General features: G+C 42.4%; 1 protein-coding gene across 4 annotated transcripts in view; it reads right to left on the reverse strand.

Annotated features, from left to right (window-relative positions):
- Positions 1-13,090, reverse strand: part of HEATR6 (HEAT repeat containing 6) — a 31,842-nt gene extending 18,752 nt beyond the window's left edge. For 2 of the 4 annotated variants that reach the window (XR_002811606.2, XM_070226392.1), the window contains exons 1-9: positions 12,830-13,086; positions 10,208-10,315; positions 7,914-8,054; positions 7,325-7,440; positions 6,381-6,495; positions 4,593-4,694; positions 3,523-3,660; positions 1,003-1,304; positions 45-222 (exon numbers count right to left, since the gene is read on the reverse strand). Coding sequence is in view for 3 of the 4 variants with exons in the window: in XM_070226392.1 (XP_070082493.1) it covers positions 45-222; positions 1,003-1,304; positions 3,523-3,660; positions 4,593-4,694; positions 6,381-6,495; positions 7,325-7,440; positions 7,914-8,054; positions 10,208-10,315; positions 12,830-13,048 (1,419 nt within the window). In the remaining variant the exon portion in view is untranslated. Of the gene's footprint in view, positions 1-44; positions 223-1,002; positions 1,305-3,522; positions 3,661-4,592; positions 4,695-6,380; positions 6,496-7,324; positions 7,441-7,913; positions 8,055-10,207; positions 10,316-12,829 lie in introns of all 4 variants that reach the window. The other 2 variants (XM_001918303.6, XM_070226391.1) reach the window with 2 other exon arrangements.
- Positions 13,091-15,401: the final 2,311 nt, after the last annotated feature.

Consider the following 15,401-nt stretch of genomic DNA (forward strand, 5'->3'; position numbering starts at 1 on the left):
GCTTTTCTTCCTAGCGTAACTAAGCAGAATTCAAATGCTCTTACCTTTGGAGAAGGATCTTTTAATGTAAGAGTCATCAAGGACACAGACTGTGGGCTTCCGAGTTCAGGGGTATCAGGAACAAAGGCTGACCAGTAGCCATAAAGAACTTTTTTTTCTATCGATTTTATAGTAGAAAGAAAACAAGCTAATGCTCCCTGGCGAACTTTGGCTTGGTAAGACCTTTAATAACCAAGAGAAGGAAGAAAAAGTCTTTTAATACGAAATGCTATTTATTACAGCCAACTCAAATGATACACTGAAAAAGTCAACATTCTAAGTAAGTCCTAAAGATGCCAACATGATATCAAAAAAGTTATTTTTCAAAATATGATCAAAACATGTTAAAGCAATTTGTTTATATAACAAGTTAATAAAATTGACAATTAAAAAAACCCAACTAGATAAAGAATAAGAGGGCAACACGCTGATGTTAGGAAACTAGTGTTAGACATGAGACACTGAGAGAATCCATTCATCCAACTGACAGGTCCTGAGTGTCCTCATGCACGTGCCAGGCGTGTGCCAAGGCTGGAAGATGTAAACTAAGCCCGTGCTGTTGACGAGCTTATTAATGGCAGAGACAGCCAGTTAAAGAGATAACTGCAGCAAGTTATGATCACCCTAAGGCAGAGACAGGTGAAAGGGCCACACAGGACAGGTACCTAAGCCAGAATGGGGGGTCAGAAAAGGCTCCTCAGAGGATATGATTGCTGAGCTCATACTGAAGATGAGTAGTGGTTAACAAGGAGAAAAAAGTGAAAGAAGGAATATTCCAGGCACAGGAACCACATGTACAAAGACAGATTTAGAGAACAAGGCAAAATGCAGAGTAACGCAAAGTCCCACATAAATCAGAATCTTCAAGTTAAATCACATGCAGTAGAAGGGTTTTTAAGCAAAGTTATAAACTTACATGCAACTTAGAATACAAGGCATAAAAACACAACAAAATACTACTACCTCATTTTACTCTGCATGCCTCCTTCAGCATCAGAATAGTCTGACTCACTACTGCTGACCCTTTTCCAGCTGGAAGAGCTGAGGGGTGAGGAGGCTCGCTCTTTTCCTGCAGCACCACTTCCATTGAACGGCAAACTCTGGACACCCGCGGAGGGGGGACACTGAGGGCTCCCTTCACGCAGGTTCGCTCTGCCTGAGCCAGTGACCGAGGCTGCTTCTCTTTCACCGCTGGGTTCTTCCTCCTCCTCATCTTCTCCTTGCTGGGTTTTCTTTGGTTTTACTTTTGATTTTTTCTTTCTATTCTGATGTTAGGAGCAAATGGAAACATATGTACGATAACTATTTCAAAATATTTTTTAACTGAATCATTGGTACTTTCTCATTTGATAATTACTAAATATGTCCCTGACATGTAGTCTGAAGAAAAGAGGAGAAGAGAAAAAAGTGGCACTTACTTAATCCCCTGTGTGTCAGGAACTGTGTTAAGTGCTCACACATACACTACAGGACTACTAAGAAGCAAGGTATGAAACACGCGGGACAGCACAAAACTTATGGCCTGGGTTTAAATTCTACCACTGTGACCCTGGGCAAATCACTTAGGCTCTCTGAGCCTGAACTTCCTCAGCTCTAAGCACAAGGGGAATCCCACCCACCTTGCACAGTTGTGGAAGCACTCAGCCTTCTCAACTGGGGTTCCGCAAGGGAATTAAGGTCTACAGAAAATGGCTTGAGAGACTATTTTCTCAGTTCTCCCAAATAAGATACATAGTTAGTACCACTCTAGATGCCCAGGAGAAACTTGAACCCATTACATACAATGCATGTTTTAGGGCAATGGGGCTTTTTAGATGTAGACAGTAAGTAAACGCCAGTTTCTTTCTTTTCTCCTACTTTCTTCTTTCTGGCATCCAAGTATCTTTGGAACCTGTGCCCTCCTCTGCACTCTCAGTCTCTGGGCTTAGGGAAGGAAGATCCTCATCACTTCTACTTTAGATTATTAACGTGGCTCCCGACTCAGACCCTTTTACTTGCTACCACAGTGATTTTTCTAAAATGCAAATCTGATCATACTATTCCCCTACATAAGATTCTTCAGTGAATCTCCACCACCTATACAACAAAAACCCAAACTCCTGAGCATACTATATAGGACCCTTATGATTTGGCCTCTGCTACATATTTGTCCCACCCTTTCCCTCAGTGCACCTGACACTCTAGCCCTGCTGGTTAACAATGGGCTACAGGCACTCTCATTCTCTGTCTTTATGCACCTTCTGTTCCCTTGGAATAAAACACAGTCCTTCCCTCTCTGTACTGCTACTCATTCTTGAGTCTCAGGTTAGCCAGCACTTTTTTTTTTTTTTTTCCTGGTGAGGAAGATTGGCCCTTAGCTAACATCCGTTGCCAATCTTCCTCTTTTTGGTTGAGGAAGTTTGTTGCTGAGCTACAATCTTCCTCCATTTCATGTGGGATACCGCCACAGCGTGGCTCGATGAGCAGCACTAGGTCCAAGCCTGGGATCTGAAGCTGTGAACCCCAGGCTGCTGAAGTGGAGCACATGAACTCAACCACTATGCCACCAGCCCAGCCCTGCCACCATACCTTTTAAAAAGTCTCCTTACTCCTCTATTTGGACTGGGTCCCCTGACTGTGTTCCCAGAGTACCCTGTGAATATTCTGATGAAAGAAATCACAATATTGCATTGTAGCTGTTTGTTTATCCAGCTTTGCCTTCTCCTCCAAACTCCTAAAAACACTTAGGAGTCTATATCCTTAATGCTCAGCACAATGTCTGGGATACAGCAGATGTTTGGTAAATATTGAATAAGTGAACAAGTGAAAGAATTCCTAATTATAAGCATTTTTACCAGGTATTATATTTCTAGATGTAATACCTTTGGCCCTATATCTGTATATTCTAGGTTCTCCAATAGAAACATGAGGGAGATGGCAGCTATCAGGAAAGGCTGGGAAACTTGGGAATGTAAGGCGTGTGGAGACAGTGAGCTGACTGGTAGGTGGGTTCCTAACGATCTAGAGAGGGGTTGGTGAATTGCAGTCTGAAGGCCAAATTCAGCCCAGTGCCCAGCCTGTATCTGTAAATAAAGTTTTACTGGAACACAGCCATACCCATTTGTTAACATAGGGTCTATGGCTGACTTTGCACTAGGAGGACAGAGTTGGCAGTTGTAAGAGACCTAAAATATTTACCAGGTGGTCTTTTAAAGAAAAAATTTGCTGACCTGTAGTCTTGAGCATTTGAGAGATGAGGATGCTTGGCTTTGGGTGTAAAGTGAATGCCCATTTTTATAGCTGTTACACTGCCTACAAGTAACTAAAAGATGCTCTAACTTGTATTTTAGCAGTGTGATGAATTTAAATTTACTATGCTAAAACCTCTAAATTAAATCAAATCCAAGGTAAGTCTTTGGTGCAGTAGTGATGTAAATCATTGAAAACACACATAGCAAGCAATTAAAAACAGTCCACAACTTAAATCTAGAGACATAAATGTACCACAGTTGGTCGAGAAGCACTGGATTCCGATTGCTGTGGTTTGTCGGGTGGTCGCCCATCATACTGAGGAAGTGGAGTGGGGTATAACACCGTAGGCATCTCTATGCTCAGTCCAGGGAGTCCATGAAACATGGATTTCTATTCATGGTGATTAAGGAGACACACACCCACAAAACATAAATCAAAATACAATGATTCATCATGTTCTGGATCACACAAACAGATTAAGTTTAGAAGTTTATTAAAGGAAATAAAAATGGAAATAGATAGCTTAAAGATTTAGGGCTTAAAGAAGAGTGTAATCTCATCCAGCCTCCAGCTGGATCTGGTTTGGCCAGATCAGGTTAGGTTTGATTTTAGTTTATTTACTTATTACTTTTATTTATTAATTTTTAAAATTTATCGTCATTTTTATCCAATTATTTTATCTACCTATAAATTTTTTACAAATCTATTATTTTTATTTAGCTTATCTATATCCACATCTAGCTATCGTCTATCTATTTGGGAGTAGGAGACACGGCAGAGGGAAAGAATTAAAATCTTAGTCTTGATAAAGCTAGGTTATCCATGGCTTTGACCGGGGCAGGCACAAAGCTTCTTACCATTTCCTGGCTGAAATGAAAACCTCCGGGTTCCCTGAGAGGCTGCCCTAACCTTCCCACTGACTGGCAGGCTCAGAAACCTAAGGATAGCAGCCCACTGACACACGTCTTGACTGGCCTACGCGGGAGAGAGCCAAGGGAAGCCCTGATTCTTCTTTCAAGTACAAACAGGTTCAAGATAATCTAAAATTAGATAATCTACCAATCATATCTCACAACTTAGTCCCTTCCTAGATAAAATTTTAAAATTTTAGAATGATACATTTCCTAAATCAAGGTTTATTATTTCTGGTTCTTAATTTTAAGTATGCTTGAATATGAACATTTTATTCTTCCCTCTTAAAATACGATACCTGAAAGCTAGCCTTGGAGTGATGACATAAAGTGGTCCTTAGGCCTGGGGTTTAAAACAGGAAAGACACTACCCATAACGAGGCCTTGGGGTTTCAACGGGCAACGCCTTACCTTTAGCACAGCTAGCAGGGCTCCAAGTTCATCAGTCTGCGTCAGTTTCATCTTCCCACCATTTAGAAGAGACTGTATACCTTTTAATGCATTTTGTAACAACTAGGGGAAAAAAGGAGACCAACTTAAAAGGTAAAGGAAATTTCATTGTCCAGGGATCAACTTTCCAGCACTACTTAGGACAGAGGAGAAAAAGTCTTCAGATGATGAAAAAACCTTTAGACAGGGGAAAAAAAAAGCAGAGATGAAGATCCAGAGAAGAAATCAGATAAACTACTACTAATTATTTTCTAAAAGAAACCAATACTCTTATTGAATAAGAGTGGTCTTATTGTATATGTTTATAAACCAGCATGTACAAATAGTGAGCAAGAAAAAAAAGAAGAGACACCTAGTGGGGAAAATGTGATAGGAATGAAAAAGTGGCAGCAGAGATGAGAAGTGGGGAATCTCTAACATGGCAACCTCGGTGGTTCTTAAGGCAAAGGAATGTATCTGGGAGCCGGTTTCTGAAAGGTAATTCTGATCAAGACTAGTTTTGTGACTCAGTAATCTCATTTCCAGGATTCTTTCCTTAAGAAACACTTCCCAGGGCTGGTCTGATGGCATAGTGTTAAGTTCACGCATTCTGCTTCGGTGGCCTGGGGTTCGTGGGTTCAGATCCTGGGCACAGACCCACACATCGCTCATCAAGCCATGCTGTGGCAGCGTCCCACATAAAAAATAGAGGAAGATTGGCACTGACGTTAGCTCAGAGGCAATCTTCCTCGAGCAAAAAGAGGAAGATTGGCAAAAGATGTTAGCTCAGGGCCAATGCTTCTCACCAAAAAAAAAAAAAAAAAGTAACATTCCCTATATGGAGAGGATGTGAACTGTAGCCTTGTTTGAAATCATGGAAACATCGAAAAAACTTCAATTTCCATCAATTATGACAATGATTACATAAGAAGCTAACCTCTGCTACATGTGAAACTCAACAATAACAGCAAGCACTCTGCCAAGGACTTTAAATGCTTTATTTTATATACTCCTCACAAGACCCCTATGAGGTAGTTATACCATTTGGCCCTTTTCAGAGAAGGAGAACCTGAATGTTCAAGAAGTTAACTTGTGCAAGGTCTTCCAGCTACAGCAGTTGGAAAGCGTGAGGCACATCAACAGGTACTGAAAATATCAACTACTGAAGATACTAAGTTTAAAAAGGAGAGAAAATTGCGAAACAGCATATTTAATATGATCCCACTTAAAAGTTATAAATATACTCATTTACATGGGGAAAAAAATCCAGGGGCAAGGAGAACAAATTGTTCCCAGTGGTCATAACTGAAAGTCCATATAAGGAACTGTCACCATCTTAGATATGTAATTTTTGAAATGTGTCACTCTGAATTTAAAACATGTTAACAAATTGTCATATTTACATCAGATTTTTAAAAAAAGAAATAAAATATTGCAGGTATTGTTGAACTCTACTCCTTCCCTTCCAACTAAAAGATAGTCGCTAGTCTGTTTTTATAGTCAGGAGGGAAAAAATATAGTTTTCTTTAAAAACCTCAAATTGCAAAACAAAAACAACAGCAAAACAAAACAAACACACACAGTTTCTTGCAATTTAAACTTGAAAGCTATGACTTCAGTCTTTTTAGGTTCTAAACATTCCACTTATGCCTCCACCTCTAGACAAACTAGTACGGCAACCAAATTAGACTCTTTAGTAAGAGCCCCTGTTCTGCTGCGGCTTCCAGACACATGGGTAACGTTCACAAGAGTAGCGGTAGTCCCACCTACCATGCAAAATGTGATATCATCCATATCAGATGACTTTGGAGACTGTAAAGTGGTCAAGAAAGCCTGGAAGCAGATATTTTGGTAGGGCTCCTCCAAGTACGGCTGTCCTGGTACACTAAAACACACAGAGAGAAAGCAACTCACACTCAGTCTCCTTTGAAATGGGGCTTGCAAAAAAATAAGAATTAAAAATAGCAACAATACAGACTAATGGAGTTGGAATACACCCTTGGACGAAACTGTATAATGGAAGATTATGTACTTTGGTTAATTAATTACTGCTGTGGGGCAGGCACAAGACTAGAATAGGAAGAAGGACGGATGGTTTCCCTAAGGAAAAGTTATGGAAGTTTGTGGTGGAAGAAGTATGGAGAGGGAGAAATTCTGCTTTCTGGTTCTTAGAGGGAAATAGTGCAGACAGGTCCCATCAAGCTAGAGCCACACAGCTGAACGCTGGACAATACTGCAATGGAGAGACGAGACGTCATACATCAGTTCCAGCCCGTGCTGCTCATCTTCTACTGCGTGAATCTAGAATGGGGCAGCTGAGATGGGTTCCATTTTCTTAGAAGAAATCGGCTTTGACAGATAAATCTCACCAAAGCTTAAATTCATATGAATGTATCCTTCTAAAAGACTTAGCATGGTTATAATTTAAACCAATAGAAAACGAAACCTTGACATACTGCACACATATACTTTACCATATTTTAGGGATTAAGGTCCTAGTCTATTTTCGCCTTCACTTTTTTATAAGCTTTCTTTACAAGCAATATTAAAAATAAAAATAAAAAATATAAGAAGATCTTATTAGCAAAGAACACAGAAAATGCAAAGTAGGTTATTTTTATAAGTCTCTGGCTTCAGACAGAGGGAACCACCTACCAAGAGCCCATGAGAGGCCCTATCTGATTACAACTGGGGCATCTGATGGATCCACATACCTGAGACATAGGTTTGCCATACAATGCACTGCAGCTCTCCTAACTTCAGGGTCCGACTGAGACGAGTCACTCAACTTCATCAAGAGTCCACTCTTGCCTAGCAAGTCTGGGAGGTACTAAGACAAAATAATAGCCAATGGTTCTTGAAGAAAAGCTTCTAGGAAAACAACACTCTTTAGACAGATTTCATTTTTTTAACTAAAGGGTAGTTAAGTACCAAAAACTAGCTGCTAGGTAAACCTTTCAGATGGGCATGCAAAGATACACCAAAAAACATCAGTAGGGGTCATCACTCCCAGCGTAGGTAGTTGCTGAAGCTCTTTGTTCTCGGCTGCCTAGCTGAAGGGTAGTGATAATAATAATAACGGCTACTATTTACTGAGCACTCAGCACTTTACGAGTACTGTCCCACTTCATCCTCAGAGGAACTATTTTACACATGAGGAAACGAGGCTCAGAGTGGTTGAGTAAGGGTTGCTCAAGGTTACATATCCAATTAATGACAGGATAAAAATCTCAATAGCGGTCTGTTGGTTCAGAGCCTGTGCTCCCGACCTTTCAAGGAAAGACACAACACAGTTTAAACTACCTTTTGACATTTCGAGCCATTGCAGTAAACCAGAGCTGCCAGGGCTTGAAGAACTTCCACATGTGTCCAGGAACTGCACTGTTGAATAGCAGAAATGGTATATGCCAACAGGAAATCCAAGTTCTGTTCATCAACAATGACCTATTGATAGAAGAAAAAACAAATATGATCTAACTTCTAAAAAAATATTTTTATCCTTTTCAGACATGCATACTCACCTGAATTGAGTTGTGTAAAAGCAAGAAAGTGTGTGTGTCCATCATTTTTGTGTCAAAAAGATCAGCTGTAAAGGCCCTGAAAGTTTGATCAAGACAGGGCCTTCTCTTTACTTTCCCCTTTACTCCCTCCACTAAAGGAGAATCTAGCAAAGTCCTTGTAACTTTTCCTTGAAATAGCCAGACACTGGCAGCTGTAAATACACAGATATGTAAGACTCAATCCACTGAAATATCTTAATTCAACTAAATTGCCCTCCACATAGTAAATGTTTGCTCAACAAATATATTGTGAATAAATATGCCTGCTAAATAGCTACCCTGTCTCTACTATGATGTCGGGAATACAAGAGGAAGAGATGGCTAGCCCCGTCCTCAAGGAGTTTATAATCGTGTTGGGACAAAGTAGGCTAATCCAAGTATCGATTCATGGACAATTGAGATAAACGGTCATCAAATGCTGGAAAGTCGGTTAAGGGCTGTAGGTGCCACAGGTGATGAGGAACTTTTCCAACTGCCAGTGTTAACAAAGAAGATATACGTGAGAATAGTAAACAATCAGAAGCCACCGTATCAGTTTGGAAAATTCTAAACTTGAAAACGGCCCTATTTCACTTAGGAAGTCACATGTAGCAGACATTGTTGCTTACCTACCAGCACTCATCTCCTGTTTCCTTGCTGCCAGAGTACTGATTTTACTTGGGTGCCTACCCCTCCCACAGGAGACCTGAGGGTACATCCTAATTAGTCTAAGACAGTGGTTCTCTACCAGGGGCAATCTTGCCCCCCAGGGAACATCTGGCAATGTCTGTAGACATTTTTGATTGTCACAATTGGAGGGATGCTACTGGTCTCTAGTGGGTAGAGCTCAAGAATGCCCCTAAACATCCTACAACGCACAAGACAGCCCCCCACAACAAAGAATTATCCATTCCAAAATATCGATGGTGCCAAGGTTGAGAAACCCTGATGTAAGGGATGAGCTCAAGGGAGCTTAAGCGCTCCAGGGGATTCTAATGTATAGTCAAGGCTGAAACTTCTGGTTTAAGCCACTTAGGTTAAGGCCACTCCCCTGATGAGACTGGTGTAGAGGGGTTCTCATATGACCTAGCTCTCCCCAGCCAGCTATCAGGGGAGCTCTGCTGGAGAGTCTGTGGGACACGTTTCCTCATTTTGAAATAAAAGAGACACAAAATAAACAGGTCTTTTGCTTCTGCTGGATGTTATTTATTTTGCATGGGATGCGTGCACTTGAGGCAGCCATCCTATGACTGTGAGAGATGCCAGCTGAGAACCCATATACTGAGGAGGGCAGGATGGAAAGATGCCAGTAAGCCTCTTATTATTAAGTGCCCTTGGAGTTGCCTCCCTTGGGGCTTGCAATGGGAGATAATTTTTTTAAAAAACTGTTTAGCTATTCTGGGTAGGCTTCTCTGTTTCTTGCAGCCAAAAGCATCCTAGATTACATAATGCTAATTGACAAGTTTCGTGCTACCTACATTCACATAATCATATGGTATCTTAGGGTAACAGCCTTGATTTTTGAACTGTTCCTAAAAAGATACTAGATTTATTCAGCATGTTGGAAGAGGTTCTGGAGAGAGGGGAGCTATAGTATGACCTTGATATAAATAACAGGGGTCTTTTTAACCAGTGTCCTCTTGCCCCCAAGCTACTTATGTTTTATGAAGAACAAAAGTAGACTACAAAGATGGTAGCTTTGGGAAAGGGGAAAAATATTGGTAGAAAAGGAGCAGGAGTAGATTTCAATTTATTCTTAGATAGATCTCAGTCAAATACACCTTCCATGAAGAATTCCAAGACTCGGGGGCTTGAATGATAATGGTTACTAGAACCAAACAGAAAGGAATACCTCTAATGGACAAACTTCTAGAATTGTGCAGCATATTTTTTTTGTCAGTTATATTTGTTTTAATATCATTCTTAGTAAGGCACCTGCTGTTTTTATAGCTTCTCAAAAGACTGGGCTGTCATACCTACCACAGATGTAGTAGTTCAAAGGTACTTACTTATTCTCAAAGTTCATGATCTGAATGCTAAAGGTACACACATGATTACCTGTAATCTGTTAAGTAAATGGTGGATCAGCTGAGACACTTTGCTGACAAGATGATTCTGATTAGGAGGCACCAGTCGGCAAGCTTGGACAAGAAGAGTACTGACATCCTACCAAAAAAAAAAGAAAAAGACAATGAAAAGGTGACGTATCTACTAGTCAGGTAAAGACTCCCTAAACACAACCGAATGGGAAAATAAAAGTGAATATTCACACTCAAAATAGGGAAAGATGAAATTTGAGGCAGCAAGCAGGAAAAAAACGAAATAATAGCACAAAAATAGGATGTGCTAAATAAGAAGGAAAAGAATCAACATCAACATGGCTTAGTTTTTGTTTTTGTTTTTTGTGAGGAAGACTGGCCCTGAGCTAAGATTTGTTGCCAATCTTCCTCTTTTTGCTTGAGGAAGATTGTCACTGAGCTAACATCCCTGCCAGTCTTCCTCTATTTTCTGTGGGATGCCACCACAGTGTGGCTTCACAAGCCGTGCCAGGTTCACACCGGGCCTGTGAACCCTGGCCTGCCGAAGCGGAGCATGCAAACTTAACCACTACGCCACTGGGCTGGCCCCTCTACATGGCTTTTATCAGGCTAAAGACTCTAGAGTCTCTACAGATGTAGACACTATAATTAAATAACCAAAGAAAGGCTTCCAGAATATAAAAGCACACAGTGAAGTTAAAAATACCAAAAAGTGAGTGAACCAGACTTTCAATGCCACTGGGAAATTCAGAAATGACACTTGTATGAATTTACTGTGAAATTAGGGAATTCTTAAAAAAAAAAAAAAAAAAAAGAGGACCCTATTTGCAAATCACCCTATTTGCAAATGGATGTTCGTTCATCCATTGATGTTTATTGAATTAAAAGGCTCCGAGCAGGACTACGTGCCAGGCAGTATGCTACGTCTTTGAGGTTCACATGTGAACAAACATATTCCTGAATCTCAAAGAGCTTACCATCTAGTGAGGGAGATAGAAATGCAAATAATTAAAGTGATTTACATGCTGAAAGAACTATGTACAAACCATCGGGAAACGGGAATTAGAGAGGTCTTGTGGAGGTGATTTTTAAGCAGAATCTGGAACGATTTGAAGGATGAGTAAAAACCTGCCAGACAGACAAGGCACTGAAAGATACTGCAAGCAAAGGGAACAGAGTGTGCAAAAACTTGGAACACCAGGAGGTGTGAAACACCGGTAGGTGCCTGAGGAGCTGCAAGTTTTAAATGACTGCACACAGGGCACAAAAGGAGGAGCGACAGGGCAGGACACTGGAAAGGCACACATTTTTGGTGCAAATATATCAAATTACACAAATATGGCAAAAGTTCCTGACTACTCCCTTAATTCCACTCCGCTCCCTAGGGACACACACTATCACGTTGTTGTAAACTCTTACATACATTGTTGTGAACTCTTTCCATGTATAAACGTATATTTATCTTTAAACTCTCCCTGCCCTATATTGGTCTCATACTGTATGAACTGTTCTGTAACTTGCTTTGACCATTTACCAATACGTCCTGAAGATCTTCCCAAATTAGATTTTTTTCCATGAAAGAAAAGATCACGCTAGCAGCAGAGCAAGGCTCAGTTCGGAGAAGGGCTGGACTGGAGGCCGGAGATTAGTTAGAGAGGAGTGGAATCGACCAGGAAAAAGTCACCTTGCCTGAGGGCCTAAGGCATTGGCAGTGGGTATAGAAAGGAGGGGATGGACTGAGAAATATTTATGAGATAGATTCTGAAGAATCCAGATTGGATAGGATCTGGGAGGAAGGAAGGAGAAATCAATGTTTGTTCCTGTGTGACTTGGCAGACTGTGCATGCTTGTGTGTGTTGAGGGGGTGGGAGGGTTGGGGATGGAGTGTGTGTATGTAGCTAATGTACTCATTTTTAGGAACTGTCAAGTTTGAGGTGCCTGAGAGCACCAGAAGGCAGTGGTATGATCGGGTCAAGAGTTCAGGGAATTAAGTTAGTCATCTCCAAGGCCTGATATGTGTGAATAGTATCAAACACTTCTGAAGAGGAGGCAGAGGGGGGAAGCTAGCACGCAGGAACAGAAAATGGCAAGGACGTTGTGACGGACTTAGGTTCCAATTCTAGCTCTGCCTTTTGCCAGCAATATGACATTGGATCTTTACGAGCCTCAGTATTTTTATCAGTAAAATAGCCCCAATAATACCCACTTTCTAAGATTCCTGGAACTGTGTCCGGTAAAGTACAGTAGTGGCCCGCGTACCACGCACTCAGTAAATGGTAGTAGCGAACGTTATATACAAATTGTTTTGGATGCAGAGCGTGGAACAGGGTTGGGGGTGGGGGGGACGGAAAGGTGGGACTAGAGATGACACCTGCGGCGTTATCAGAGCAGAAGTCACCAAGTTGGGTTCTGAAAGACGCGAGCTTGCCCAGTACTACTGCAGGGTCTCCGGGATAGAGGAGGGCAGAGAATGTGCCACGGGCAGAGAGGGCAAACGAGCCTGGAACGGAGTCATGGGACGCGGGGGTGGGAAAAGCCCTCCCGGGGAGAGGCAGGCGGGAGCTACCAGCTAGCATCCTGGAAGGGTGGGCCGGGGCCAGCAGGCGCGGCCCGCGTCGGCCCCACCCGGCGCGCCGCCTACCTCGGGGGCCACACCGCCGCCCTCGCTGTAGTTCTCAGAGATGAGCTGGTCGAAGAGCAGGTGGATCTCGGTGCGGGCGGAGCTGCTGTCATCCGGACGCAGGGCGCGGAGGCGGGCTGACAAGCAGCGGAACCCGTTGCCCTGCTCGGGGGGTGGCTCCCGCGGCGCCTGCCGCTGCTGCCCGCCGGGCAAGGAGCCGGCGACTTGCACTGCCGCCATTTTTCCTACGTAGGACAACGGGGAAACACTTCCGGGGCATCCCCAGTCTCCTCCCGCCAGTTCCGGAAATGCCTTATTTGGACCAGTTTCCCTCCCCGGGTGGTGTTCCAAGACTACGGGGCTGGTGCGCTGCGAATACTTGTCAGAAATCCCCTTGCAGACTTTGTCGCCGCCCACCTCTCCTTGAGCCCTGTCGGAAAAGTGGGGACTCTGTCCTCCCAGAAAATTTGTTCCTGGGCGGGGCTGACATCACTGTTTAGTACTTCAGATTCGGGCTGGGGTTGGAGAGGAGACACTGTGGATGGCAGTGGCAGAAACTGCTAGTTCTATGACATCCTTCTACTCTTCTTACGTAGTATTAGAGCTCCTGATTTTTTCCCGAGGTACAAAACCACCCTGAATAAAGGTTACACTCCCCAGTATTACTTACAGCTGGCTTTGGCCAAGTGATTTAAATCTGGCCAATGGAATGTAGGGCAGCATTCAGGTACTTAAGCGACACTGACCGCCTGCACTCTTTGTTCCCATTTCTCCCCTTTTCCCCACGAAAATCCTCCTGTGCATCTTGAGGCTCCTCACCCCACAAGACAAGTAATTTGGGCGTTCAAACCGAACCATTGATAAGAACTTTGAGTTTTGTAAATATAAAGCAAATTCTCACTCACGGTTCTTAAGGAAAACCTTGAAGGCCCCTGGTGTACATGGTGAATCCTGAGAATAAGACACTTCTGTTCAGCAATGAAAATTGAGGGTATGCTTTAGCAGAACTAGTTCTCGGAAGACTTTGGGCTTCCTTGGGGAGAAATGTTTATTTTTTGTTTGAATTTAGATTTCACTGCACTTGTATATTATTGCTTATTCTTGGGATGTGTGTATATGTACGTTATGTGTGTGTATGTATTTGTGATATTCAAGCACTTGCTTAGAGAAGATCAGGAGCTGAGACCTAGTCACTGATGTTTTAGTCTGAGTTCTCCTAAAGCAGAGCCTTAGACAAGGTTGATATGTGAGTGATATATTCAGAAACGAGCAGGGAAGGAAGGAAAATCAATACAAATATGTGCTATGGAGTGTCTGTTGCAAGGGGTGAGTGATTGCTCAACCCTCAGGACTTTTTGAGAAGCCTTATGGAATGCTCTCAGAATCCCCTTCCTGAATGGAATGGAAGGGGGAAGTATATATCTGTCAACCTTTGACCTCTGTTGTCAAGCATTACCCCACCAAGCACTAATACTTCAGCACTTCTGAGTTAAGCATGAGTCAGCAGTGTGCCTGGTTCCTACACGAATCTCGCTGTATAGTCTAAGAATCCCTGGGGCAAAGATGAGAGGTGTAGAGTACTAGAGTACAAGTCCAAGGCAAGGTTCTGACAAGTTACCTTGTGCTAAGTTAGTAGATGCCTGCGACAAACTGGTTACTGTAGCAATGGTTAGAATAAGAGTGTAAGGCCAAGAATATTTGAAGCAGTGCCTAAGAGACATTGAACACACTGGGCTAGAAGGATGTGAGGCCTGGATATCACCACAGTGGTGGAAGTGTGAAAAAGACTATGGAAAGAACCTGGGTTTGATGGGGCTCATCTTAGGTTGCAACATCAGTGACTCACACATGGTGTTATTCAAGACTGAATGACCCAGATATTGTAAAATATACTGACACAGTCTGTTGAGTTCTGATGGAATATACCCTGGTGGATGGCAGTGTGGTTTCTCCAAGGAAATGAATGTGCCTACTCTATGGTGATCACCAACTGAAGGAAACATATGTCAAGCTCCCAGGGAGGCCTTTGAAGATTCCCCTTCATTGGCTTGTGTTTAGATGGTAACCCTCAAACTGTGCAAACTCACAATTTGGCAAAATCTCTCCCAAGAGAATCTCCTCACATATCCTCATTCTCAATATTTTTAGTCTTACTGTGACTGGGGGGTTTAAGGGATGCTAAGTAAGTTCACAGCCATTTCCTTCTCTAAATTCTGCATAATGTAGTCCGGAGCCTTCCTCTGGAATTTCACTTTTTTCATGTTTTGGAACCCTGTCAAGACTTCATTTTCATCACTTCGTTAGAGTCTGGATCAACCTAACCAAAGTAGACTTGACTTCATCTCCGCCTCCCCTTCCAATTCACATCTTGGTTTGTTTCCTTAAGAACATTTACCATAATCTGTAGTTATCTCCTTTATTTGTTTACTTGTTTATTATCTGTTTCTTCCTCCAGAATGTGAGCCTCATGAAGGCACAGATCCCGTCTGTCTGGTTTGCTGTTGTATCCCCAGTGCTAGCACAGTGCCTGGACGTGGTAGGCACCCACAATACTTTTTGACAGAATAAATGACTTCACTATTATTTACTCAGA

This window comes from Equus caballus, chromosome 11 (genome assembly GCF_041296265.1).
Source record: "Equus caballus isolate H_3958 breed thoroughbred chromosome 11, TB-T2T, whole genome shotgun sequence".
In the NCBI taxonomy this organism is placed as follows: Eukaryota; Metazoa; Chordata; class Mammalia; order Perissodactyla; family Equidae; genus Equus; species Equus caballus.